The sequence below is a fragment of the Sciurus vulgaris genome (genome assembly GCF_902686455.1).
Source record: "Sciurus vulgaris genome assembly, chromosome: 8".
NCBI classification, from domain to species: domain Eukaryota; kingdom Metazoa; phylum Chordata; class Mammalia; order Rodentia; family Sciuridae; genus Sciurus; species Sciurus vulgaris.
The window spans coordinates 12,527,541-12,554,748 of record NC_136468.1 but is presented as its reverse complement, the minus strand read 5'-3'; the positions used below and the strand labels follow the sequence as shown (position 1 = coordinate 12,554,748).

At 54.8% G+C, this 27,208-nt stretch overlaps 2 protein-coding genes across 6 annotated transcripts; one reads left to right on the top strand and one right to left on the bottom strand.

Annotated features, from left to right (window-relative positions):
- Nucleotides 1–2,463: 2,463 nt before the first annotated feature.
- Nucleotides 2,464–11,944, top strand: ZYX (zyxin). Of its 4 annotated transcripts, XM_079150434.1 has the most exons (11): nucleotides 3,149–3,449; nucleotides 3,597–3,816; nucleotides 4,268–4,467; nucleotides 4,614–4,706; nucleotides 4,804–5,358; nucleotides 9,311–9,431; nucleotides 9,540–9,709; nucleotides 9,813–9,991; nucleotides 10,824–10,944; nucleotides 11,319–11,423; nucleotides 11,580–11,944. In XM_079150434.1, the coding sequence occupies exons 2-10, from the start codon at nucleotides 3,609–3,611 to the stop codon at nucleotides 11,421–11,423; spliced, it is 1,752 nt and encodes a 583-aa protein (XP_079006560.1). In that variant the 5' UTR covers nucleotides 3,149–3,449; nucleotides 3,597–3,608; the 3' UTR covers nucleotides 11,580–11,944. The 4 variants fall into 4 exon arrangements, with proteins under 4 accessions (XP_079006561.1, XP_079006562.1, XP_079006560.1 ...); XM_079150435.1 differs by lacking the exon at nucleotides 3,149–3,449 and adding an exon at nucleotides 2,464–2,792 and having other exon boundaries at nucleotides 11,319–11,944; XM_079150436.1 differs by lacking the exon at nucleotides 3,149–3,449 and adding an exon at nucleotides 2,900–3,048 and having other exon boundaries at nucleotides 11,319–11,944.
- A 37-nt stretch (nucleotides 11,945–11,981) lies between these two features.
- On the bottom strand, nucleotides 11,982–27,184 carry EPHA1 (EPH receptor A1). Of its 2 annotated transcripts, none has more exons than XM_079150431.1 (18): nucleotides 27,032–27,184; nucleotides 25,939–26,006; nucleotides 21,269–21,550; nucleotides 19,591–19,993; nucleotides 19,227–19,382; nucleotides 18,559–18,906; nucleotides 18,302–18,429; nucleotides 17,915–18,065; nucleotides 17,607–17,706; nucleotides 17,338–17,396; nucleotides 16,458–16,583; nucleotides 15,430–15,615; nucleotides 15,259–15,320; nucleotides 14,945–15,151; nucleotides 14,608–14,757; nucleotides 14,121–14,314; nucleotides 12,367–12,522; nucleotides 11,982–12,279 (listed from the first exon to the last, which is right to left on the bottom strand). In XM_079150431.1, exons 1-18 carry the CDS (start codon nucleotides 27,111–27,113, stop codon nucleotides 12,201–12,203), a joined length of 2,937 nt encoding a protein of 978 aa, XP_079006557.1. In that variant the 5' UTR covers nucleotides 27,114–27,184; the 3' UTR covers nucleotides 11,982–12,200. The 2 variants fall into 2 exon arrangements, with proteins under 2 accessions (XP_079006557.1, XP_079006558.1); XM_079150432.1 differs by lacking the exon at nucleotides 27,032–27,184 and adding an exon at nucleotides 26,551–26,607.
- Between the last annotated feature and the right edge of the window lie 24 nt (nucleotides 27,185–27,208).

Genomic DNA, 27,208 nt, shown 5'->3' with positions numbered 1-27,208 from the left:
CTCATATGTGTTCAACTCATAGATACAGGACGTGTGTATGCAGGTACAGAGAGAGATGGAATTTGATGGCACTGTCTGATGGAGAAAATGGTCACCCACGGGTGGAAAGTTAAGGGGTTCAGGTGGTGGCAGCATTGAAAGGCCAGGCTGGAACTCCAAGAGAGGAGCCAGGGACAAAAGGATGTAGGCGAGGCTGGAGGTGGCTGGGAGAGGCAGGAATGTTTACATAACAAAAGACTGTGTTGCAAAAATTATGCAGTTTACGAGGCAAAGATCCAACATCTGCTTAGCCTGTTTTCTTCACTGAAAAATGGGAGAGTAATGTCTATTCTCACAGGTTTATTGTGAGGATTAAATGGGGGTAGTATAAAGAGTTTAGCATTGTACCTATCACAACGCACTAAGCATTTTCTCAGTGTGTGCTATTTGGGGTGTTTGCGTGTTGCTAGAGATTGAACTCAGGGCCTTATGCATGTTAGTTAGGCAAGTGCTCTACCACTGAGCTGTACCTCCACTCCTAACAGTTCACAATTGTTGCTGCTGTTGTTATTGACACAGTGGTACATTTGCTGCTGTTAAAGAGTGCTTAGCATGGTGCCTGGTACCAAATTGCTCCTCTGTTCACCTGAGCTTCCTGACAGAGTCATTCCTTTCTTGCTGCTTCTCTTTTGTTCCATTTTTTTTTTTTTTTTTGTACTAGGGATCGAACCCAGGCCCAGGGGCACTTTATCTTTGAGCTACCTCCCAGTCCTTTTTATTTCTTATTTTGAGACAGGATCTTGTTAAGTTCCTGAAGCTGGTCTTAAACTTGACTCCTGAGTCGCTGGGAGTACACGTGCACCACCAAGTCCGGATTCCCTGAATGTTTCCAACTTCTTTATGCTGTTCACCTTTGAAGAAAACTTTCTGGTACCTGGAAAGTATAAGCCCTTGGAGGTGTGTAGGGATGTTTTAGGTAGCAAAAGTGAGTGCCTATTTTCTTATTTCTCACAAAGTTGTTGGATGTGCTTTAGGTGGGACATCCACTGATTTGCTACACTGGATGCATACCACCTGAGGATACCCATCACAATTATTTGCTTAAGAAAAACACTCAAGAATCATTAGGGCAGTTCCTGTTCATTGTCTGCATCTTAAGGTTGATTGTGAAGCTCTACTGAGACATTCTGGGTCAGTGATTCTGTCCTTCTGGGAAATTCTGTGTTTATGCTTGTATTGAGAATGGTTGGCTTAAAACTCTTAGCTTTAATATTCTGCATCCCAGATGCTCCTAGTTAGTAAAACTAAGCCTGCCTACGCACCCTTCTATTCTTGACTTATAAATAGGTTTATCTGCCTAACAATTACACATATTCTATTTTGCACATGCACATCTCTTAAGGAGACTTCTAGAGACTTAAGAAGCTATCTGTAAACTATCTTTTTTTTCCCCTTTGTGGGTATATTCAGAAGGAGATGAGACCCTTGGCTTATGGAGCCCAAGAAACAATCTCCAACATGCACAGGAAATCCAGTATCGCACTTCCAGCAGCACTTCCTAGGGGCAGGCTCAGGACTGGCTGGTGCCTGACAGAGAGGTGTGCACTGCTCTTTTTGTTTCATGCATGGCCACACATGTTGTGGCTGTGAGAAATACTGGTGACAAAGACAAGAAGAGAAAAGCAAGACCAGTGGGCTCTGAGAAGGTAGTGATGATATAGTCTTAGAGATAACTAGGGACTTAAGGTTGAAGGAAGGAGAGGGCACTCACTACATATATCAAGACCATGAGAGATCAGCCTGGCCATAGGGAAGGGGAAATGTGGGGAAGACCGCCTTAGGCTGATTGGGTTGGAAGATATTCCCGGTTCCGGGCAGAACTGGAACTTACTTAATTATAGAATTATATAGCACTCTCAGATATGGCACTTCAATTATCTCTCTGGATAATCCAACAAGGCGGGTGGACACAATACCATCACCCTCACAGGTGGAGAAAGTGAAGACGAGAGAAAGAAGAGGCTTCTCGTTGGGTATCAAGCTGGAACCTCTCACTCTGCTCTCAGCATTCGGTGTTACTTCAGACATACAGGGTAGGGGACAATGAACTCTGACCTGCGTGTGATCCTGAGCCCATTTCTTCAGCTCACAACCCCCGTTTTCTTAACATAAATTAACGGGGTTATTTTGCATGACCCTAAATCATAGCCTAGAGGTTCCTTGACAAGCGGGGTGTAGCGGTTTTGGAGGGCCAGGAACTGGAAATGGACTAGAGGGAGAACAAGAGGACTGTCTCAGATATCAGTCAGGAATGACTGGGTGAGAGAAAAGGAAGCGCCTGAGGGTGCGTATTGAGCTAGTGGACGAAGGGCGTGACGTCGTGAGTGTGGAAGAATTCAGGAAGCGATTGGGTAAGTTTCCATGTGCAGTTAAAATGAAGAACGAACCCAGGTCTGGTCTCTTACGCGTAGCCCGGGGCGGAATGGCAGGCTGAGGAATCCGGTCGGACCAGTGGGGGGCTCCACCGAGTGCAGTCTCCAAATCCCCAAGAGCTCCACCGTCGCTCCTTGAGCAGATGGGCTGCGGAAGGCGAAGAACTGCGGGGGACGTGTCGCCTGCGTCTACGTCTGTCTTCCCAGGTCCGAAATCCGCGGGCAGCCCTCATCTCCGCCCCGCCCTCCCACCTCGATTCCGCCGCCCGGACTCTCCCTCCGGCAACTGATCCGCAGGCGGGGGCGCCGGCGATGCAAATTCCTCGAAGCCTTAAGAGGTTGCCCAGCGCTGGAATTTAGCATCCCCCAAGAACGCCCGAGGTTCGTGATTACACGCCCGCCGGCACAGCAGGGCGGGGAGGGTGCTGGTGCAAGGAGAGGGAACGCCCCCTCGCCACCCCGCCCACCCGGAGCCCAGGTCCATCTCAGTCCCGCCGGCCTGGGAGGACAGGGGGGCATCCGGGGCGCGGGGCTGGCGGCTTCGTGGAGAAGTGGCAGGTAACGGCTGGGGAGTGGGGGACTGGGCTGTTCGGCACCTCGGGACACCCGCCCGCCGGCTCAGCCCGGACTGGGGCCGGTGAGTCAGATCGGCACCCGCGGGTCGGCGGGGGGTGGGCAGGTCAGGAAATGACATCAGAGGCCTGTGTTTGGGGAGGGTGGTCTGCGCCGGGCCGGGACGGCGGGGGCGGCGGCGAGTGGGGAGGTGGCGGGAGGACCTTCGCGGAGCCTCCGGCCCGGGGCAGGATCAGGGCCCCTTCCTGGGGGAGTTTCCTGCCTGTCCGCCTCCCCGCCTCTCCCCGCCCCCTCTCCGGGCCGCTCCTTGTATGGTCTCGGCGCCGCGCTCTCCCCGCCCTTCCTCCCTCCCTCTTCCCTGCGTCCCTCCCCGCCTGGCTGGAGGCTGCGGGACCGGGACGCAGAGTCCGCGGACCCGGCGCCGAGGCGGCCACCCGAGACGCGGCGCGTACGCTCCGGCCCGCGGTGAGGCGCGGGAGAGGCCCGCGGCCCCCGGGGAGGCGGCGAGGGACTCGGGGCGCAGGGAGGGGCGGGGGGTCGCGGAGGCGAGCTGAGACCGCCTGGGGTCCTCGGCCCCGCGCCTCTGCGTAACCTGGCCACCACCCCCCGCAGCCCGGCCCGGCCATGGCGGCCCCCCGTCCGCCTCCTGCGATCTCCGTCTCCGTCTCGGCCCCGGCCTTTTACGCTCCGCAGAAGAAGTTCGCCCCGGTTGTGGCCCCAAAGCCCAAAGTGAATCCTTTCCGGCCCGGGGACAGCGGGCCTCCCGCGGCGGCCGGGGCCCAGCGCGCACAGATGGGCCGAGTGGGTGAGATCCCCCCACCGCCCCCGGAAGGTGAGAGCTGGGCTGGGGGCTGGACCTCCGCGGGCACCGGGTGGGGGGTGGTTTGGGGAATGTGGGGGTATCTGGGAAGGTGGTTGCGGAGGGGGCTGGGCGCAGCCACTTGGTCCCGAGCAGATGTTCTTACCTCATCATGGAGCTCGTGGCTGGGCGCCAGGGCTCCTGGGACCGGTCCAAGTCCCCCGCCTGGGGGTGGGAGGCGGGAATGTGGGCCACGAATCTTCCCCTGTGGGTCCGTTCTCCGAAGTGTAACGGGAGCTGCACCACTTCTCGGTCGAGTCCTCGGCCTTTCCTGACCCGGGAACACCAGAGCGCCTTGCGCCCCTTCTTTCCTTACTCACACGCTCCACAACCCCCGGGAGACGTCTTGGGTTAGGGTCAGAGTTGTAGACAGAGGGAAACAGGGGAGAGGGCCCCCACCGATGTCCATCTCATTCCTTCCCAGACTTTCCTTTACCCCCTCCTCCTGTCCTTGGGGATGGTGACGACGCTGAGGGTGCTCTGGGAGGTGCCTTCCCACCCCCGCCTCCCCCCATCGATGAACCCTTCCCCCCTGCGCCTTTGGAGGAGGACATCTTCCCTTCACCTCCTCCTCCACTGGAGGAGGAGGGAGGGCCTGAGGCCCCCACCCCACTCCCACCGCAGGTATGGAGACCTGGGAGGCAGCTGCACTGGGGCATCCCAAAGGAAAGGGGAGAGGGGGCTTTCCTCTTACCTCCTCTGCCTCTGCCCTGTTCGGGTGGGGTCGGCATGGAGAACTGGAATGGGTGCTCTGACCTCTGACCTTCTAGCCCAGGGAGAAGGTGAGCAGTATTGACCTGGAGATTGACTCTTTGTCCTCACTGCTGGATGATATGACCAAGAATGATCCCTTCAAAGCCCGGGTAAGGGATGCGACATTGCTGGCCCCTGGGGAGGAGAGGAGTGGAGGGAGACAGCCTCTTCTGACTGCGATTCTCTCCCCTCTGCCTCCCCTTGCAGGTGTCCTCTGGATATGTACCCCCTCCAGTTGCCACTCCGTTCATTCCCAAGTCCAGTGTTAAGCCTGCAACTGGGGGCACAGTACCCCTGCCTCCTTGGAAGGCCCCTTCTAGCACCCAGCCTCTGCCCCAGGCTCAGCCTCAGAGCCAGCCGCAATTCCACGTCCAGCCTCAGGCCCAAGCTCAGGCCCAGACCAAGCCTCAGGTCCAACTCCATGTCCAGCCCCAGGCCCATCCTCAGCCTGTGGCTTTGACAAACACCCAGCTGCGAGGTCCTCCAGCTCCAGCTCCAGCTCCAGCTCCAGCTCCAGCCCCTAAGTTTTCTCCAGTGGCTCCCAAGTTTACTCCTGTGGCTCCCAAGTTCAGCCCTGGAGCTCCAGGTGGACCAGTGTCCCAGCCCAGTCAAAAATCGGGGCCTTCTGAGACAAGCTGTTCCACTGGCACGGGCTCCCCTCAGCCCCCCAGCTTCACCTATGCTCAGCAGAGGGAGAAGCCCCAAGTGCAGGAGAAGCAGCCCCCAGTGCCCCCACCGGCCCCAAACCAAAACCAGAACCAGGTGAGGGACTAGGAAGATGAGACGGTGAGGTGGGGATGGGGCTAAGTCAGTAGTCAGAGAACAAGGGCAAAGGTGACTCGGGAGGAGGGTCTGGGAGGGTAGGATAGGAGTCTTAATGGGGTGGCGGGGTGCTGAACTCTTAGAATGATGGGAAGGGAGAGCTCTTCTGCAGTAGGGACCTGCATGGGTGGGGCCTGGCCCTATGGGCAGAGCAAGAAGGCTCTGAATTAGGAGAATTGGTGACCTTGCCTTGTGCCTCTGCCCCAGAATGTTAAAGTGAAGGATGAGCTCACCAGGTCAGCCTTGGTTTTTCCCGTTTTTGGGCCTTGAGTTAATCTACCGGCTCCTCTGAACACTGTTACTGCCGGAGGGCTCATCTGCAGATAAGAGTGAAGCACCAGTAAACACCGGCTGAGCCAGCATCCACTGAGTGCCAGGCACTGTGCTCTGTGCTCTGTAGGCTGGGACACCTGGGACAGGGGAGGGAAGAGCTCTCTCAAAGAGATTCAGCTTTTGGGAGTTGACAGTCCTGGGGTAGAATTCCTGGCTCAACTTCTCACAAGCTGTTAGACTCAGGCAAGTTAGGTGCACTTTAAGCCTCAGTTTCTCCATCTTTCCATGCATATAATGCGTGTGAAGAGTAGGTGAGCTAATGCTTAGGAAGTCCTGGATTCTGTGTGTAGCACATACATGCCCAAAATAGAAACAAAACAGTTCGTGCTCTCCACTTCAGGAGATGAGATCTTCCGAGTTGAAGGGGCCCTAATGGTGGTCTAGTCCAACCCTCGAGAGTCTAACTGATACTGTGAATGTGAATATTCAGCCATAGTATAGGAGGAAAGGTCAGTGCTAGTGAGTTCCTGTAACTGAAAATCCTGTGACTTTCAGAACTTAGAACTGGAAGCCTTTGTGGGGTCTGGTAGGTTAGGGAAGACTTTGTGGGGCTGCTGTGCCCTGAAGAATGGGCAGGTCTTAAGAACCCAGAGAGGAGAGGGAACTGCATTTGGTTGGGAATGGCATGGACAAAACTCAAGGGTGCAAACACACAGGGGTATTTGGAGAACGGAAAGCAGAAAGTTCCTGTGGGAAAATTAAAGAGCTATACTTAGGTAGGTGGGGGCTAGCGGGAGTAGGAAATGAGATCGCACACCAGGGAGCTGGTGCATATTGGAGAGTCATTAATGATATTCAGTGGTGTGTGGCTGGGTCAGGAGGGCTGGTGAAAGCAGTGCTTTTGGAAGCTCTCTGGAAAGTTTTTCCAGCAGAGATGTGTGGTAGAGAAGGGAGCTGGGTGACGTGTGTGAGTTCACTCCTGGGCCACAGTAACATTAGTTGCAATGAAAAATAAGACCCAGGGATGAGAGCTAGCACAAAGGAAGAGCCTACAGGAGGAGGCAAGCGATAAGCAGTTGGAAGAAGAGAGGAGGAAGAGGGGGAGAAAATGCCAGGAAGATTCTGAGTCTGGGTGTGTTGGAGAGTGATGTTATTGCTGACAAAATAGAGAAGTTCAGAGGGGAAATGGTTTGGACGGGAAAAGGAGGGGCAGCCTGTCAGAGTGTTGAGCAACAGGTTCCAGGAGCCCTTACTTTAGGCTGGGGACTGTCACTGAGTTAGAAATATGGGACCAGAATTTAGGAGCAGGTCCCTGACCAGAGGTGTGCACAGAGACACTAAGGCAGTAGAGACTGAGGCTTCCAGAGAAGGTGTAGAGGGACCTGGGAGGATCCTGGGGTCTTGCCATGTTGACCAGTTAGGAGCGTCGGGGAGGAGAAGAGTGAACTTAGAAGTGAATGGTGCAGTAAGTTCAGGGATTTGACGTCATAGATGTCCTTGGAGCAGCTCCTTTGTGTCCTGTTAATGGGGGCAGAATGTAAGGAGTTGAGTGAATAGACGGTGGGAGCATAGAGTTGGTAATATAGCTTCAAAATTTGTCAGGGAAAAGGACTCTGGGAAGGACTGAGTGTGGGTATTTTTCGAGTGAGAGGAGGAAGCATTCCCAGAGATCAAGGACAGGGTTGCATGTGCTTCCTATGCTTAGGGAGGATCTGGTGCTGGCCGGCTGCCATTAGTGGTGTGGGGCTGAGGTCATCTGTGAGAGTGAGAGGGTGAAGCACTGGGGGCTCCAGGACATGGAAAAGGTTTGGTTTGGAACAGCTGCTGTGGGGAAGGCAACTGGGAATCTGCTGGAGCCAAATGCAGAGAGCCCAGCTGGGGCTGGAGGGCATGGAGAGGAGGGTTCTGCAGTGTTTGTGAACTCTCTGCAGCGTTCCCTGATCTCTCCACCTCCTCACTTCAGCTTGGAGGTGGAGACAGGAAGCAGGCGGTGTTCCCACCTGGGGTTGCCGATCAGGCCAGGTAGCTGAGGGTGGTGGAGGGCAGCAGGAGTGACACGGGACCCCGTGGGCATAGCGACTCTAGGGGTCAACCTGGGGGCTTAAAGTTCCCGAAAGGCATTTGGGGGAGGCGGGGTTAGGAGGCTCAAGCCTTGAGCTGGGTTTCCTTAGCAGGCACAATCTGAGTAAAGGAGAGGTCCCACGGGTCGTGGAGGCAAAGAGACCCATAACCCTTAGGTCCAGTGCGTCTCCAGGGGGACAGTGACTGACGGAAGGTAGTTCGGAGCCATGGGAATTGAGGACGTCCAGGTCGGAGTCCCATGTCTATAAAGCTGCTGGCGGGTGGAGAGGAGGGCAGGGGTAGCTCGAGTGTCTTAAAGCACATGGGTGCCCACGGGCAGGGCTGGTTCATCCTTCCAAAGGATGGAACGGGCATTTACAGTGGTACTGGAGAACAAGGGCTGCCTGAAACCCTTTCTCTGACCCCACAAAGCCGGCAGGAAAACCTCGTTGATGCAAGAGGGGACACTGTCCTTGAGGGATTTGTCAGTTGAGGGTAGGAGACTGCAGGAGTCTTATGGGAAGGTGGCTAAGATCTGGGGAAGTCCACACTCTGGTTCCGAGCTTTCTTTCACAGAGCAGAGTTCACTCAAGTTCCCCTGCTGCTCTGGGTGCAGGGCCAGGGCGGAAGGGTGGAACCAGGGCTGGGGAGACGGTGGCTGTGGGAGGAGGTGGCAGGAGGCCTGGTGGTTCCTGCGTTGGAAGAATGGCGGCATCAGCCGGTGCAGCTCGGACCAGGGATCTTGGCCTGAGTGGACCTAAGAGCATTCCTGTGGGAATGTCATGTGAACATGCTGGTGCAGGTCTGACAGTCCTCCTGCAGTGTCCTGTCCGTAAAGTTCCCTCACCTCCCTGAGTCTCCAGCACTCAGAATCACCCCAAGTGGGAGGGGTAGACTGGCCTGGGCCCTGGCCTTTGCACTCCTCTGAGGCCTACTGGGCAAGGAGTTGGGTCAAGTAGGCCAGAAACCCCTCAGGAGGGACTCCAGGGTCTCTATGGGGGGCTGCGGGCTGGGGGCTGGGCTCTGCAGACAGCTCTGGGGTTTAACCTGTGCTTCCCGCCTGTGTTGCATCCTCATGCTAACAGGGGCTGCTCAGCAGCAGGCGGGACGGGTAGGTGTGTGCACGAGTGTGCACGAGTGTGTGCGCATTGCGTGCCCCTCCCCCATGGGGGCTGTGTCCGAGCATGCTCTGTGGAGTTGGTGCGTGGCTGGCGTGTTCGGTGCTTCAGTGTGCGTGGCCTCTGTTGCTCAGTTGTTTTGGCCTGTCTGTGACTGCGGGGGAGAGGGAGGTGTGGATGGGTTTTGGGTGAAGCGGGTGGCGACATCTGGCTATAGGAGATCCAGGCTGAGGCCATCCCCTGCCCCTCTGTGATGTGTGTGGTGCTGCTGGCCTGGGCCGGGAGGGAGAAGGAAGAGCTTTAAGGGCCAAAACTGAGCATCTAGGAAACAGGCGGGAGCTAGGTCCTCATTGGAAGAAGGCGAGGTGGGGTCAGCAGGCCTGGCTGGGTCCTTGGAGGGAATGACCCTTGAGAGTGTGAAGAAGGTGTTGGGGTTTCAGGTGCGCCCTCCTGGGGCTCCAGGACCCCTGACCCTGAAGGAGGTGGAGGAGCTGGAACAGCTGACCCAGCAGCTGATGCAGGACATGGAGCATCCTCAGAGGCAGAATGTGGCCGTGACTGGTGAGTCCGTCGCCTCCCTGGGGACACCTGGTCGACGGGCCTGAGTTGGCAGATCCCTAGCAAGGTCACATTCTTCCTTCTGTTGAGGGTGTTCTTTGGCCTTCCCAGAGTCCTGTGGTCGATGTCGTCAGCCGTTGGCCCGTGCGCAGCCCGCAGTCCGTGCACTGGGGCAGCTGTTCCACATCACCTGCTTTACCTGCCACCAGTGTGAGCAGCAGCTCCAGGGACAGCAGTTCTACAGCCTGGAGGGGGCACCGTACTGTGAGGGCTGCTATACAGTGAGTCTGGGTTGGGGTTCCTGGTCTGGGAAAGGGGTGGATGAGCCTCGGAACCTGGCCCGCGATGCTGGCTCCCTGGCAACCTGCTCCCGCCACCTCCTAGGATACCCTGGAGAAGTGCAACACCTGTGGGCAGCCGATCACTGACCGCATGCTGAGGGCCACAGGCAAAGCCTACCACCCGCAGTGCTTTACCTGCGTGGTCTGCGCCTGTCCCCTGGAAGGCACCTCCTTCATCGTGGACCAGGGCAACCGGCCCCACTGTGTCCCTGACTACCACAAGTAAGGACCCAAATACGTGCATTCTTGGCCCCACTCTGGGTTCCAGCTGTGCTTGGTTTGGTAGCCAGTTTGCTACCTGGTCCCAGGATAGTGCCAAAGCCCTGGTTTTGCTTTCCGGCCCCACAGCCTAGCCTGCCTGTAGATAGCAGGGAACGGCACCTCTGGATTGAGATGTGCAGTGGTCCTCGGCCTGTGTAGCTAGCCCTGCTCCTGGCTGCTCCCGCCCTGGCTCCTGCTCCCTGAAGTTTCTCTGGGTCTGTGGTGCTGGCGTGACTTCATCTCACACACAGGCTGGGTTCTAAAAGTTCCTTTGGTGGTCACCTGTTAGAAGCACTGGTTTTTCCTTAGAAGCAGGGTGTCCACTTTCTCAGGCCGGCTGGCAGAATACCATCACATAGCCAAAAGGCTGGCTGGGAAAGCTGCCGCGTCTGCCCCCACCTCCAGCAGGAGTCTGAGGGATGCATTTTCAGGATTCCTGTGGGGTGACTGGGACTCCATGTCCCTCTGCACTGCCTGGGGTTCAGGGCAGAGAGGCCCACATGGGGGCGGTAACCCAGGATGGGAGCTGGAGGCTCGCCTCCCACAAGCTTCCTGCTGAGCTGCAGCGTGGGGGGGTGAGGGTGAGGGAAAGAGCACCGGACAGGAGTGGAGATGGGTGTTGGGACAGGGGTTAGGGAGGCCGGAAGGTCCCCTTGATGAGGGCTGGCTGTGGTGCTCGGTCTTGGTCATTTCTCCTGAGCGCCCTTCCTAATACCTTGTGCTTCCCCAGGGCCCATGAAAGCCTAGGTGGCGTGCACCCCACTAACCCCACTGGCCTCTTCTGTCCCCGCAGGCAGTATGCCCCAAGGTGCTCCGTCTGCGCGGAGCCTATCATGCCCGAGCCCGGCCGTGATGAGACCGTCAGAGTGGTCGCTCTGGACAAGAACTTCCACATGAAGTGTTACAAGTGTGAGGTCTGCTGTCCCTCCTGTCCCCATCGGGAGGTCACTGAGTCTTGGATAAACACAGAAAGGGGCTGCTTGCTGAGAGGGAAGAATGTCGAGTGAGGTTCTAGGAAAGAGGTCAGAGTGGAGCGCAGACAGGATGGGAGAGGCCCCAGAGCCTGCTCTGGGGCAGTGGGGGAGTGGGAGCCCCGGAAGCAGAGAGAGACCTAATGGGTGATGCGTGGGATGTGATACGGTTGGGAAGACACGCATGACCAGGACACCGGTCCTGAGCCACGTGAAGCATGTGGCCTTCCTAATTAAAAAATAAAGCTGAGGACAGGATGGTGGGGTGGAGCGAGGACCTTCTTGGTCAGTGCCCTCTTGTCTTGTCTTCTTCCCAGGACTGTGGGAAGCCCCTGTCTATTGAAGCGGATGACAACGGCTGCTTCCCTCTGGATGGGCATGTGCTTTGTCGGAAGTGCCACACGGCTAGAGCCCAGACATGAGTAAGGACAGACCTCCTTCCAGACCGCAGGTCCATACCCTATCCAGGACCACCCACACTGAGACCATTCCCTGCCTCCACCCACTCCAAACCTCCCTCCATTCCAAACCCCGCCCTGGTATCTCAAGTGCTCTGACCCGAGGCCCCATTGACCTAGGGTGCTGAGGCCCAGCCCTGGGCTGCCGTCCTCGCCCGTCCTGCAGGGATCGCCCGCTGTCCTCCAGGGTCCCCACCCTAGGGGCCACCAGGCTTCGTGCTGCTGCTTTCACTGCTGCACCGATACCCGTGGCTGGGCTCGGCAGCCTCCGTACTCTGCTTGCTGAGGGCCCTGACTAGCTGGACACCTCCCTGCACCGTGCTGCCAGGTCGCAGCTACAGCTACAGATTAAAGAACTTGTTTTCCAAAATCTTCAGTAACGGACTCTTTCATAGTGCCTGTGACTGTCAGGGTTCGATGAGAGATTGAGATTAAAAGATCAGGAGGAGGGATGAAAACCCAGTTCCTGTTTATTTACAAAAATATATATGTGTATGCATGTGTACATATTAAACCTCCCCAGCCCAGCAGCCCGCGGTCACTTCACCCTACCCCCCCCTCCCTTTTAAAACAAGGAGGCTCCTGGGTCCAGAGGCAGAGTCCTGGAAGAGAGGGCAGGAGCAGCACCAATAGCCTACGTCTCGTAGGTTGAGGAGGGGCCCAGGCAGTGACCCTGGTGGCCTGTCCTTGCTCCCTGAGGAGGGAGGAAGGGGAGGGCTGAGGTGTCCTCTTGGTGGCCACTCAGTCTTTAAATCCCTGAATACTGCAAAGAATGCGCTTCTGGTGCCCCGGCAGTGTGATCCCCATCTGCGTCAGGTCCCTGTGGAAGAAGAGGGGAGACCTTGAGCCTGGTGCTCAGCCCCCAGCTGCTGCCCTGTGCCCAGGCCACCCCGGCCCGTGTCCGCACTCGGCCGTCAGCTCCAGCACACACTCCATAGTGTCCAGCCCGGCCGAGCGGAAGTGCAGGATGTAGCGCTTCATTCGGATGGACTCGAGCCACTCGGCCACGCTTCGATAAGGGATGCCATCTGAGCCACTCAGGCTGGGCAAGCGGAGCGTCACCCTGTGGAATACCGGGCCGAGTCAGTTCCTGAGGGTTCGGGGGCTGGTTGGGACGGACCTCCGCATGGCAGCCACTGCAGAGATCCTCTGGGCTTGCTGGATTAGCTGGCCATTGTCTAAACCCACATCCTGGCCTGTTCCCTGGTGTGGGCAGCTGGCAGTCTGCTATGTGGACAGACAGAGGGAGGGAAGGTGGCTGCCCTGGGGGTCCCTGAAAGAAGGGGACCCCAACCAGTCTGTCTGGGCACTTGCCGGGATGCCGATTCAACATGAAAGTCCCTGCTGAGGAGTGGAGGGCAGGAGAGCAGGGGCCCTGTACTGGGGCAGTTCCACCTTCTCCAGGGTGGCTGCCTGAGTCCCAGGAGCAGCCCCTTGCCCCCTTCAGCCTCGGCTGCTATTGTTGCTCTCTGACACCCACAACACAATGAGTGTTCCTGTGCTCACGCCAGCCAGAGCCAACGACCATTAGCAAAGTAAATCTGCTGGGGAAAACGTCCAACATTCCAGAAAGATTAGCACATGCACTCTCCAGCGTATAAGGGAACTGTGCTCCAAAAGATAGTTTCGAAAGTTGGAACTTGGAACATGTTTTCCCCCAGAAACAAGGTTATATATGGTGGTTTGATGCAGAGGGCAGTACGCCAGCCTGGTTCACTCGATAAAGTGGTGGAAGTACAGCCTGGCCTGGCCTGGCCTGGCTCCCCACCTTAACCCCTCCCACCTCTTCTTTCTCGACATCCTGGCCGCGTTCTTGGTAAAGTACAGTGTTGACCATATCCCTCCCATGGACCGTTTTGAAAAATTAGTCAGCAGTTATCTGCACTGAGGAAAGTCCATCCTTCTTAGAAGGTTGGTCCTTTGCACTGGCCCCTGCTGCCTCTCCAGCTTCATGGTGGCCATCCCTGAACTGGGTGCTGTGTCATCATGCTGGACTTCAGCTCCCTGGGCCCTCAGGCTGGCCGAGTGATCAGAGGGTCTCCCCAGATCCCAAGGGTTCCCCTGCCATTCCCATCCCAACCTAGCTGCCCAAGCTGCCTTGGGGCACCAGACCATAAGCCCTGCTGTGTCTCCAGTGTCCAGCAAAGAGCTTCAACCAGTAAGTACTCCAAAATGGGTCACATCTATGGACCTTTCCTCCGCATGCAGGATATTTCTATGGGGAGGGGGATGTATCCAAGTCCCAGACTGGACTACAGACACTCCCCAGAGATGTGGTTTTAGCCATAATACAATGTAGTGGGACAAGGAGAGGTGGCTCCAGGAAGGGTTCGAGGTGAAGGTAAGGAACTGGGATCAGGCTGTGATTTTCTGTTGTGTGGGAAATGGAGCAGACAGCTTCAAGTTGTACCTTTCTAAAATTTCCATGTGCATATGCCACCTCGGTGTGCTTGTCCTGTCTTCAATCAAAATATAGCCATGGAGGGTGGGACCTCATCTCATCAGGGTGGGCTCTCCTTAATGGATCTGGGTCCTGCCTCCCACGCTGGACTCTGTCCAGAGCTCCTCAGGGCCCACACTTGGTGGACGGAGTGGAATGCCCATTTCTATGCTTCCAGATCCGCCCTCTTGAGTTCCCCTGTCCTTTGGTAGCCTGGTTACCTGGGGTCAAAGTTGGCAATGGTCCTCAGGGAGTGGGGGTTGGCAAGCAGTTGTTCCAGATGTGCCCGCAGCTGGAGGAAGTGGGGCCGACGGGCACGGTCATATGCCCAGCAGTTCTTCATGAGTTCGTACAGAGGTGCAGGGCAGTCCACAGGAGGGGGCAGCCGGTACCCATCCTCGATGCTCTTCATTACCTGTAGCGGGAAACAGGGAGGACAGTCCGAGGGTAAGAAGCTGACCTGCAGGCCCAGACTAAATTATGTTCACATAAGATCACTGCAATATGGCCTCAAAGCAACCCTGACCAGTCTGAGAATAGGAGAGAGCTTGGTGTGATGTAAAGGGACCGGAGGGAGTGATAGGAAAGCAAAAGAAGCTGGGGTCGGGAAGGAGTAAGATATCTGCAGAAAAGGACCATGGGAGAGATTTGGGAGGGGACAGGAGGTGGGAAGCAGGGATGACATGGGGAAGAATGTTCCAGACTCACCTCCTGATTGCTCATCTCCCCATAGGGCTTGTCCCCAAAGCTCAGCACCTCCCACATCACAATCCCAAAACTCCACACATCGCTTGCTGTGGTGAAGATCCGATGGGCAATAGCTTCAGGGGCTGTCCAGCGGATGGGGATCTTTCCACCCTAGGAAGGCGTGGGACAGAAAAGTGATGTGTTTTGGGGCATGAACAGGGATACAAAAAACCATGTGGGAAGGGGATGGAAGGTTGTGTGCCCCCAGGAGCACAGATCCTGACTCTACAGGTGCGACTGTATGAATGATGGGCGAGGGTGGACAGGGACATGTGTGCAGTGTGTACTTGTCTCTGACCTGGGTTTCGTAGGTGCCATCGAAGTCGTCCAAGAGGCGGGTCAGGCCGAAGTCAGACACCTTGCAGCACAGGTTCTGACTCACCAAGATGTTCCTGGCAGCCAGGTCCCGGTGGACATAATTGTGGTCACTGAGGTAGTTCATGCCAGCTGCTATACCCTGCAGCATGGCCACCAGCTGCCCAGGGGCCAGCTGGTCCTCCCGTTCCTGCAGCAGGATGAGTGGGTGAGTCAGGGGATAAGCAGGGCCTCCTTCCCCAAGGCTCAGGGCCCCATGGTGTAGCTCCTCCCCGGCTGGTCCTCCACCTTCCTTACCTTCAGGAAGGCATCCAGAGCTCCATTCTCCATAAACTCTGTGATGATCATGATGGGCTTTCCTGAGACAGAGTGCAGGCCATCACCCCAGAGCCAGGCTTCCTGCCCTTGGTAGCACACCCTCCTCTGCTGGTGGGGTCACTCCCTCCTTCCCCTGCCCACTGCTCATACTCTTTGTGATGACGCCTTCCAGATGCAAGATGTGTGGGTGGTTGAATTGGCCCATGATAGTCGCCTCTCGAAGGAAGTTCCACCACTGGCCATCTGGGGATGTGTCTTTCAAGGTCTTAATGGCCACAGTCTTGCAGTCCTGGCTGGGGAGCCTCAGAGTTCCTCGATAAACTTCCCCAAATTCTCCTGGATGGAAACAAAACAAGATGGTGGTCTAAGACACTGTTAGGCTGCCCCAGGGTCAGGCAGTGACCCCTTCCTGTCCTCTGGCCCTCTCCTTCTCTGGGGGCCCAGAAATGTGGAGTGCCCTTCCTGGGTCAGGGCTTGGGCTGTCTCTCCCGGGGAAGGGATAGTCTGGAGCCAGCACGCATCTCTGCAACCTGGTCCCACTGTCTTCCGGTGTTAGCCCGCTACTTGGCTTTGGTGGGTGCTCACTGAATGCTGAGGGAATAGCCCGTGCTGTGGGACTGCTGTGTTCGTAAAGAGCAGGCCCGAGTGATGGGGGAGGATGATCCTTGCTGCCTTTTCCCATGAGCTCCCTGGTCACGGCTCAGCTGGCTTGGCTGCACAACTGGTAAGGACACTGCCAAGCTTTGTTCTCTGCTCAGATCCATTTCCTCTGGTGACCCACAGGATCAGGGCAGCCCAAGGACACTGGGCCCCTGATGAGGTGGAATGCTGGGAGGCTCTGAATCTCTCCCACTTTTAGGAACCATCTGAGAACAGCCTGAGCCCTGGATGGCGACACCTCTATCGACAGAGGTGATTTGCTTATCAGGAACCTCATGACCCACAGCGAAGTGTGGAGGAGGGAAGGTCTGCTCCAAGGTGCCAGGACACAGGGCTCTGACATGAACGCAGCAGCTCAGAGGGGCACAGGACAGAGCAGGTGTGAACTCATCTGGGAACTCTGGGGCCACAGGAGAGGCCAGCCTGGGGTCCCCAGGGAAAGGCAGAAGGAAGCGGCCTGCTGGCAGCTCTGTGCTACCACGCCAAGGGAACCAGCCGTGGGACACTTCAGGGCTCACCCTCTCCTATGACAGTGTCCACGATCAGCCAGGACGGGTCAAGCTCCTGAGTGAAGTCCAGGGCTCCCTGTGCAGGGTCCTCGTAGGCCTGGAGGTCCACGTAGGGCTTCAGCCACAGCTTGTCCTCTGTGGGAGGACAGAGGGTTCAGCAAGAGTGGTGTCCCCTGCAGGGCTTAGGCGTACGGAGGTGGTGAGGAGGGAAGAGCTGGCAGCTGCTCCCTGAGGTGAGCCCTGTTCTGGCTCAAGTGGGAGAAAGTCTCTATTCTAAGCAATGAGGTCTCCATGTCCTAGCCTTTCTTCTTCCTGTCTAGCTCCAAGCTCCCCTCCTCACTCCTCAGGGACCAAGGCAGTGGGTCAGGACCCAGGCCTGGACAGCGCACTTGCTGCCCTGAGTTACCCAGTCTTCCCATGGCTTGTGACCTGGCCTCAGTGCCCAGGCCCCTCCAGTCAGTCACACCTCGTTCACTCCCAGATGAAGCCTCTCTCCCACCCCAGCCACTTGGATGGACCACAGACTTCCTTTGGCAAAGCCACCTAATGAGGTGACAAGTAGAAAGTCCACATACCTCAGATGACCCCAATCCCCCTCCTGACTGGCCTGGGTCTCCGCCTACAGATCTGGTTCCTGGCACGGGGAAGGCCCAGAGCCCAGCAGGGCAGTGCAGCCGCACCAGCGCCAGCAGCTAACGGCACCTGGGCCACTGATGGACCATCCGGGCAGAGTTATTTAACCAACGGTAATTAGGTGGCAAAACACGAGAGCCCTAGGGACAATAAACCCCACTTGCACCCCCAGAGTTGACCTGGCAGACCTGGGTCCCTTGTTTGCTTCCCAGTAGCAACACACGCATATGGGCACGCTCAGGGGCTGCTGGCTCACCTCGATCTGCATCGGCGCGGCGGTCCCGCTGCCTCTGCTGCCGTTGTCGCTGGACTCTCCTGTGGGAGTGGGGCAGCTTCCTCAGGGTCCCAGGACCATGCGTGTGGCCCAATGAGCTCTGACTAAATTTACTCCAGAAACAACAGGGGCTGGGTGTGCAGGAGGGGCACGGGGACACCCTTGAACTTTGGAGCGAGGGGATGGGAGGGTCACTGGGGACCAGACAGGGACTCAGGATGGGTGAGCAGGGAGGAGACAGGAGCCAGCACCTTGAGCGGAGAACATGAAGAATCCCAATCAGCAGAGCTACAAAAAACAGCAGCCCAAAGATGACGGCCACAATCTCTCCTCCAGTCAGGCTCCTGGAAACTGTAGACACAGAGGGTGAAGTAATCTGGGGTTCATAGCCCACAGGGGCGACAGGAACGAAAAGCAGGCCTCTCAGTGAGCATGTGCCATGTGTCTGTTCCCTACACCAGGGACATGGGGGTGTGTAGGGAAGAGGAACAGAAGTGCAGGTGCTTCTGTGGGATGACAGGTGGATGTGTGACAGGTGGCAGAACAAGAGATGACCCACCTGGTGGGCTTGTCCGAAACTCATGGTCAGGGGAGAAAGGGCCAGGGCCCAACGGGGTCAGCACTCGAACTCTGACGATGTACGTGGTATCTGGCTGCAGTTTTGTCAGCAAGACCCTGGGTTCTAGAACCATCTGGTGCCATTCTTCATCCTGTGGGTGAGACTTGTGTTAAATGGACTGTGCTGAGCCAGCCCCTGGTTGGAAATGCTGGAGCACGTGGGGAGAGGTGAACCAGCAAGGTAAGGACAGAGTTCTCTGAAGGTTTGTCCTGGGAAAGTCACAGTTTGTTGTGGGTGGCTTCCCTAGCCCGCACCCTGGGCTAGGAATGCTGGGGTGTGCCCAGACAAGGACACCAGAGGCCATCTCCCAGCAGCAAGCATCCTGACCTGGTTCAGCACGTGCAGCTCGTAGCTCAGGTTCCCCCCAGGACTGCGGGGCCGGGACCCTGCCCAGGTCAGCTCCAGCTGCCTCGGTTCTTTCTTCACCAGCCTCAGAGACAGGCCCGAGAGTGACTCTGGGAGTCCAGAGGGATGGCGATGGATTTGGAGGGAAAGAGGGGATGACTTAAGTAGCACTTCAACTGCTTCCTCCCCATCCCTCCTGCCCGTGGTCCTAGGTGCTCTGTTCGCTCCAGGTGCCTCACCTGCATGCCCCATGTTGATGCTGAGGGAGGCACTGGAGGGTGGGTGGGAGCTGCCCAGCCCCGACACTCCATTTTGGGATTTGACATTAAAGGTGTAGTTGGCATTGGGATCAAGGCCATCGACTTGCACAGCAGGCTTGGTGAGCCCCCTGGCACTAGGGGAGAAGCGCACGCCCGTCCCACAGGGCTGGCAGGGGCCCCTGTCCTGTGCAGGGCCCTGACACTGCAAACATTCCACACTGTATCTGACATCTTGGCGGCCTCCCGTATCTGTGGGGGGTTCCCAACGCAGGGAGAGTTGAGTCCCCGATGCAGAGAAGCTCAGGTTCTGTGGAGCCGACGGGGGGCCTGTGGGATAAGAGCCATCTGTAGGTGCCAGCTTTGCTCTCACCTAAGCTGCTGACCCCACCTTCACCCACCACCCCAGTTCCCAAAGTCCTCCACGGCCTTCACAGGGAGACTTGACTTCCACTGAAGAGAAAGTGGTAGAAGCACACCTCTGTGTTCTCGGAGGGACAGCAGGGGTCAGGGGAGGGGCTGTAAGCAAGTGCCTGAAATCTGGGCAGCTCCAATCTCTGACAAGCTCTGGAAAATTCTGACATTAATGAAGACTCAGCAGAGGTCCAGCATCTCCTCCCAGATGGCCATGTCCTGCCCCCTGGACTCACGTGTGCACGCCGTCTGGGGGTCCTCCCCAGGGGCTCGGTAATGGCCATTCTCACAGGTACAGACGGTGGCTCCCTCAGACTGGGCTGTGCTATGTTGGGGGCACTGGAGACAATGGGGTGTGCCCATGTCGGTCCGGTAGGCGCCCTTAGGGCAGGCTGGAGAGAGGATGAAGGGGAGCCACAGCTTCCTGATGTTTTCCACAAGTAGAACGGATGGCGCGCTCTCTCCACCCCAACCCCTTATACTGGAAACACCTCTCAAGGTGTCCCCAGGGCTCTTAGGCTAAAAGTCACTGGATGGCGCCTCTGGGCGCCCAGGAGACCCTCCCGGGGGCCCATGGGGTTCTCGGCACCTCCTCCTTACCGGTGCATCCCACACTGCTGCTGCCTTCCTCGTAGCCAGGCTCACAGTGGCACCGGCCCACTGGTACCAACCACTCGCCGTCGGGGCTGCAGTGCATGCGAGGTGCACCTGAAGGGCCAGGGCTGGCCTGTGAGTGGGGCAGGCAGGTCCCCGCCACTTCTACCAACCCCCCAGGACCAGGGAGAGTGTCAGGGAATTGGGCCAAGCCATGCACAGCCTCAGGACAGCGCTGGTAGAACACCCGCACAGATACCAAGGCCACACATGCACCCGGATTGTGGAAAGCAAGGTAGAGGCCACGGCGAGTCAGGCGGCCCAAAGAGCAGCGCTCCACGTTCAGCTTCACGGCGCCAGAGGCAAGGTCTCGAATGGTGAAGCTCTGGTCTGCAGCCACTGTGGTCACCTGGGAGGAAAGATGGGAGAAGACGCTACGAGGCAAAGTCAGGCTTCATCCCACCGAACAGAAACATTGCTTCCTACAGGTTGAGCATCCCTAACCTGCAAACCCAAAATCCAAAATGTTCCAAACCTGAAACTTTTTAAGTTCCTATCTGATGCCACAAATGGAAAATTCCATACCTAATCTAATGACAGGTTACAGTCAAGGTACAAAGCACACTAAAAACAGAGCATAAAATTATCTTCAGGCTATGTGTAGAAGATGTGTATGAAACATAAATGAATTTCAGCTTTAGCACAGGGTCCCCTTCCCAGATGTCTCATTATGTATACGCAAATATTCCAAAGTACAAAAGAACCTGAAATCTGAAACACTTTTGATCCCAAGCATTTCAGATACTTAACCTGTACTTTACAATTTACACAACCATGACAGAAGAACTTATTCTACTTGAGGTACCTGGTTAAGTATTTTGCGTGCATTATACTTTTTAGCCCATGCAATCAGCCTACAAGGTAAGATGTCTTATCATCTCTACTTCACAGATGAGGAAACTAAGATTAAAAGAAATTAGAGACCTTGTATGAGATCATATAGGACAGGATTGGGCTAGGACTGGAACCCAGCAAGTGGAACTGTACTGTCCATAAAATTTCCACCATTGGGAAGTAGCACCCAACCCTGGTGCCAATGTGGTAATCAGTTATAGAGTGTGTCAGAACTAATTTATTGCTAATAACAAACTTTACAACATTTGCTCTTCGGAAAAAAATGACAGCATATCTTATAATAATATGCTCCTTACTCTTTTACATTCAATATGCTTCCTGAGTGGGAAAGAAAGGGATGGTATTAAGAGATCACAGATAGGGAAATGTCCTACTATGAAATTATAGCTATAATCATTGGGGTGTCAGGCACATGAGCATCAAGAATACGGACAGAAAAATTCTAAAACTTCTGCATTACACTTCCCTCTTCCTCTGTGGCATCCTGATCTCTAGATGCAAGTAGAAGACTCTAAAATAGACAAGGCTGGACCACTTACTCCCATTATTGAATGATGAGGAAATCAAAGCTCAGAGAGGTTAGCAGACATAGCAAAGAGGTACTCAAATCCAGCCTTTCTGGTTTCCAGTCCCACATTCTCTTCATTATTCTACACCTGCACTGTCTTCTTGTCTCTGCCACCTTCTGTTTAGTCTTAGCTGAGTGGGGTCATGGTCAGGAGCCAAGCAGGGATCAGTGCCAGGACCAAGATGGCACGGAGGGAAGTACCTTTTGGAACAAGGGCCGTCGGAGCTGGATGCCCACGTCCTGGTCACTCTCCATGTACAGAAGGTTGAAGGTCTCCTTGCAGCCCAGAGGCCCGGATCCCCCAGGGAAACTCTTGCAATCACGAACGGTGAACTGCAGCTCCACGTGGACACGAGAAGCCTCCTCCCCTCGGTAGATCCAATTGGAGCGAAGCCAGTGTTCCGTGTCTCCGCCCTCCTGCAGTGGGCAGTCCTGGTACATGTACAGGGGTGTCCCGTTCAGCATCTGTTGCACCTCACTCCACTGTGAGAGGAGAATCAGAGTCAGGGACCAGAGCAGACAAGGAGGAAGCTGGTTCCAGAGTCCTCAGGTTCATATTTCTTGACAGGCCTAACCTAACCCCTGGGTCACAGAAGAGCAGCCTAAGTGTTTTAAGTTGTGAATTTACTTGGATAGCGTAGACAAGTTAATAGGCCCCTGGCATTCCTGGCCAGCCCCGGCCCCTTCAGTTAGCTGACTCCAACTTCGAGTGTGAGCACCAATTTTACCTATTCTATCAGCAGAACTATCAGGTACTCCAAAGGCAAAGCTTATTCACCAACCCCTTCTATTTATTTGTTCAAAGAGAAGTTTTTTGTTTTTTTTTAAATTAAAATCCCTATGCTTTTGGAGGACAAAAACAAGCATAGAATTGTCTAATTAGGGATTCTCACCTTATCCAATATTCCTTCCAGTTATAGCCATTATCAAAATCAATTGAGAAAGTTGGCTGCACTCCTGGGCACTATCACGTCTGCCCCCTTAACTTCCTTTACATTAAAAGAATTTTTTTTTTTTTTTTTTGTGGTGCTGGGGATTGAACCCAGGGCCTTGTTTTAAACCTAGTAATAATAATGCCTGATACTAACGTAGCACTTTCCACGTGGACATAAGGCCTAGCAAGGTGGAACAACTTGTCCAATAGCTGAGTGACTTGCTCATTCAGAGGCAGAGTGGGAACATGAAGTCAGGTACCTCAGGCTTCAGAGTTTATTTTTATTGTACGGGAGGTTGAACTCACAACCTCGTGCATTCTGGGGAAGTACATTACCACTGAGCTATACCCCAAGTCTTTTTCTTATTTTTATTTTGAGACAAAGTCTCACTAAGTTATTTAGACTGGCCTGGGATTACAACCCTGCACCACTGTAGCTGGCTGAGTTTATTCTCCTAATCATTATGCCTCTATGTGCTTATTACATAAAGCCAAGGAATAAAAACTTAAAAAGAATAAAGTCCTCCCATCCTTCTACCCTCATTCCCAGAGGTGGCCTTCCCTAACAATCCTAATTAAAACCTGCCACACTATTTTCAATGTGCTTCTTGTTAATTTAATTTACATTTCATTGAAGAGGATGCAGTGTGTTTCTCTTCTGTTCATTGGCTATTTGTATTTTATGTATGTGTTCATAATCTCTGTTTTCTTTTTTTTTGTGAGTGTGGTAAAGTACTGGGGATTGAACCCAGGGATTCTCTGAGCTACAATCCCAGACTTTTTTATATCTTATTTTGAGACAGGGTCTTGCTAAGTTGCTGAGGCTAGCTTTGAACTTGTAATCCTCCTGCTTCTGTCTCCCAAGTCTCTGGAATGACAGGTGTGTACCACCATGCCTGGCCTTTGCCTGATATTCTATTATTAACATTTGATTATTCATTTTTTTAGACATAATATGGATATTAATCATTTGCTTGATACAAATGTTTCAAATATTTTCTGCCACGCCACGTTGTTAATGGTATCTTTTAGGTGGATATACACTTTTAATTTTTACATAATAACATCATGATTTCTGAGTTGTGTATTTTGCTTGTGAGGCTCTCCCATCCCAAAATTATAATGATCTTTTATCTTTTCTCTAAATTTTATGTGTGTTTGATTTTTAGGTTTAGATTTTAATCTCCCTAGAATATGTGGTGTGTGTGTGTTTGTATGTTTGTGTGTGTGTGTGTGTGTGTGTGTGTGTGTATGGTGTTAAGTGGCGAGGTGTCTACTTTCTTTCCTTCTTTAAAATTACAGGCATCCAGTACTCAATTTAATAATTAGTAATCAATGCTTTTGATACTTTAGGGATTCAATACAGCATATATCTCCCCAAAATATAGTTCTCTTGTAAATTCTGAAAAATGGTAGATGCACAATTAGCTGTCCTTTGGTAAAAGGAAATTTACATGTCTGAAGGAAATCTACATTAGTAAGGCATCTGTCAGGAAGAGGACTGCTTTGAGACCACCTGGATTACAGGGGAAGGCTCTGAATCTGCACAGCAGGAAAGCCTTTGTTCACCCTCTGGGCTTGTGATCTGAGTGCCTGTTGCTGCCTCTTGCCCCCAGTTCCTTTCTTCAGCTCAGGATCATGTGCATGCAGCAATCATCTGACCCTTTCTCCCTTCTCATATTTTGTGGACTTCCTGTGTGTATGTAGGTTAGTTAAAATAGGGTTTCTCCCATTAATTATCTATACATCAATTTCATAAGCTCACTTACAAAAACTTTCGAGGGTAGAAAGTTTTTCTGTTCCCTTACAGTACTTTTCACATTGATTTCCAATTCCAATATCATCTACATTAAAAGACATGTGTGTTTGTATTTGGACTTTCCATTCTGTTATCCTGGCCTGAGCATTTTTGTCAAGCCACCTGTTTTAATTATTGTTGCTGTTCTGAAATCTGCTGGTAGGACAAGTCTCCCATTTCATTCTTCTTCAAAAAATACTCTGTCATTCTTAAGTATTTTCTCTGCCAGATGAACTTAAGAAGCTCTCAAATGTTATAAAATACTCCATTGATACTTTGGATTCTATCCTGTAATTTGATAAAGAAGAAACAGAGGCCCTAAGAAAGTTCCCTTTCCTGGGTTTTACTCCACTGCAGTGCATGGACTCTTGTGCCTACTCTCAGTTCTGGGAAAAGACAAGAAAGAGCACCATGAACTAAGAATCGGTGGGGGTGGGGCAGAACCATAAGCTGCTGTGAGGCACATATCTCTGCGTTACGTTAGAGAGTGCACAGATGGCAAGGAGTGTCTGCGAGGAAGAAAGATGGACTGCACAGGCACCCAGCGGGTGACTGAGGAAGCCAAGTTGGGAGCCCAAGTGAAGGGCACAGGGCGGGGCAGGTGGACAGGGTGGTGGGTGGTTCCTGTGCAGCTCATTAGCCAGACTGCCAGGGCTGCAGCTGGAGCCTGGAGAAGCAGATGTTCCCAGCTGCAATCTGCCCCTCCCCATTCCAGCAGACAGATGGGGAGAACCAGGCAGCCAGGAACAGCACTACGGATCCTTTCACTTACCACTCAGGCACTGCTGGCTGGGGCACGGGTGCATTCTTGGGAGTCTGATGCTGAGTGTGTGCACGTGTGTTTTGGAAAGATGGGGAGTGGAGGACAGGGGACCAGGTGGACAGTGGGAGCATTGATTGCTGGTTGTCTTCTTGACCTCCTAGTGCAAAACTGTTTTCTCTGTGAGGCTAAGAAAGGGGCCTTGTTCCCAAGCCAGCACAATTAGGGGAGAGTTATTTGGGTGGAGGAGGCAGGGGCACAACCAAGGCACATGGAAGCCAGGAGATGGACCTGCAGCCATCATTGTGGGGTGATTAGCTGGTTTATGAGACAAGGCGCCTATTAGGGCTGGCTTAATCCAGTATTTCCCACACTGCCCCTCCTGGAGGTTACATTATGGTTCAGTTTATTAATTCTAATTATGGGTCACTCTGGGAAAGCAGCAAATGCAGCCAGGACCCTCACACCAGGAAGGAAAGAAAGCAAGTAACCTGAGCTCCATAACGGACTGAAGTGAAATCTCAGGTACTGGAGTAAGGAAGAGAATACTGAGGGAATAGGGTCTAGGACTCAAGAGTGTCCACCTGTCAGGCAGCCTCCTGGGGTTCTGTGGCCAGCTCTGCTGGGGGGCACCAAGAGTGTTCTCTGGACTTCATGCCCTAATGTGCTCTCTGGGACCCACCCACAACTGACCTCTGCTCGCTGGGTGGCAGGGACACACAAGGAGAAAATGGACTTAGCACAGGCTCTGACATCCTCAATTGACTGCAATGCATTGGGTAGAGAAGCCTGCCTAGGGGGTATGAAGAATGTGTCAAGGGCTCAGGGACTTCGAGGGGAGCAGCTTGAAGCTCTGAGAGAGTCAAAGGCCCCTTGAAGAATCTGATGCAAGCTTGGGCTCTCCTCTTTAGAAACTGATATCCACATGGAACTCAGAATACACTTTTGTGGTCCCCGACTCCTGAAGCTTTGTCCATGCAAATCTGCTGGGATGAAGGGAGCTGTGTAGAGAGGATGCTTTCTGGTGTTTCTATCCCTCCCTAGGCAAGGCTGTGGTCTCAGCCCTTGACCGTGTCCATCATGGACATCCATTCTCTCCCTGGAAATGGGGGCTCATCTACTCTGGTTCTGACAAGTATTCACCCCTGGAGCAGGAAGGGGGAGGAGCAGCCAAGGAGGCATTCCCCATGAGGTGAAGCCTGACCCCCCCCCCCCCCCAATGTCCCATTCAGGACTCTGACTCAGCCTCCCCTCCCCCTCCCGGAGGAGACACTTCCAGTTTTTCCTGCTCTTTTTGGTTCCTCCACCCACCTCTCCACCCCATTTCCCATTGGCCTTCGGCCTTGAGCCATCCCAGATCCTTTCTCCCCAACACTTACCCCATCCTCTGGGGGATCCAACAGCCAGCCCAACTCTCCCTGTGCCATGCTTGTGTCCATTAGGGTGACTGAAGGTGGGGAAAAAAAGAGCCTGTCATCTCTGGGGACAGAGGTGCCCATGCAACCCACACTCCTCCTCTGGAGGTCCAGCCCCAGGTTCCAACATCCTCCTCCAAACAGCTGCCACATCCTGAGGCTTAGGAGCAAAAGGGCCCAGGACTGGGGAATGAAGAGCTCCAGGGGTTCCATTGTTTTCCTTCAGAGTGTGAAGGGAGCAAGGCAGAGCCAGGCAAGGGTTAGAGTGTGAAGCTTTGACCCAAGTCAAGACAGGAAGCTGAGGAAGAGCAGCCCCAGAGAATTGCAAGGGCTCAGTCATCCCGGGCTGCTGTGGCTGGGCACCCATCTGCTGCACAGCTGCAATGAATGGATGGCAGGAGGTACTGAGCCCTTGGGAGTACTTAGTGGGACCCAGGAAGGGACTCTTGGGTAGGGAGGCTGATTCTACTGTCAAAGGCCTGCACTGGCCTGTGACCGAGGGTAGTGGGTGGGAGTACCACGCACAGCTCCAATTTTGGGAAGTGGTGGGAGCAGCTTCATAAAGGTTGTGCATGCCTTAGATGCGAAGTTTGGCCCCTACAACCGGGAACCCCTGTATCGGAGTCCTAACTCGTCCCCAGGATGGCAGGTCCCTCTGTTGCCTGGCCTGGACTGGCAGAGGTGACTTCCCATCTCGGACTTCAATGGGCATCGATCTCTGGGCTGGGCACTTGAGGTTGGGACCCTCGGCCTGTGAACGAAGGGTCCCACGACGGCTGGAGTCGGGGTGCAGCTTCCTGGCGGCGATAATCAAAAACTCCCTCTCCACCCCGGGGCAAAGACTGCTGGCCAGCAGGAGCGGGGGTGACTGACCCGGGAAAGCCGGAGCTTGGGGTTAAAGACCAAAGACTGGCCAGGCCAGTCGATCGCCCCGCGGCCCCGGCAAAACAAGGCAGCGGGAGGGGGCGCGGGCAGGAGGGCCTCTCCGGAATGCCGGCTCCCGCGGCGGGGCGGCCGACCGCGCAGGAGTGGGAGCGACGAGGGCGGGGGTCGGTACCTTCCTCGGCGCGTGCCCCCGGGGACAGCGGGGCGCAGAGCAGCAGCAGCAGCCCGAGCCCCAGGGGCCAGCGCCGCTCCATGGCGCCGGCCGGGACCTGGGACCTCGGCCCCCACCGCTCGGCCAGGTCGCGAGGGACTGGGCGAGCCGGGAGGGCCGGGCGGGGGCGGGGGGCGG

Coding starts and splice junctions, on each gene's coding strand:
- ZYX (XM_079150435.1), top strand. CDS start 3,609: ATGGCGGCCCCCCGTCCGCCTCCTGCGATCTCCGTCTCCGTCTCGGCC. Junction 4,707..4,803: donor ATGATCCCTTCAAAGCCCGG/GTAAGGGATGCG, acceptor CTCCCCTTGCAG/GTGTCCTCTGGATATGTACC. Junction 10,945..11,318: donor TGAAGTGTTACAAGTGTGAG/GTCTGCTGTCCC, acceptor TCTTCTTCCCAG/GACTGTGGGAAGCCCCTGTC.
- EPHA1 (XM_079150431.1), bottom strand. CDS start 27,113: ATGGAGCGGCGCTGGCCCCTGGGGCTCGGGCTGCTGCTGCTGCTCTGC. Junction 14,758..14,944: donor ATGGCACCTACGAAACCCAG/GTCAGAGACAAG, acceptor ACGCCTTCCTAG/GGTGGAAAGATCCCCATCCG. Junction 14,315..14,607: donor GGGAGATGAGCAATCAGGAG/GTGAGTCTGGAA, acceptor TTCCCGCTACAG/GTAATGAAGAGCATCGAGGA.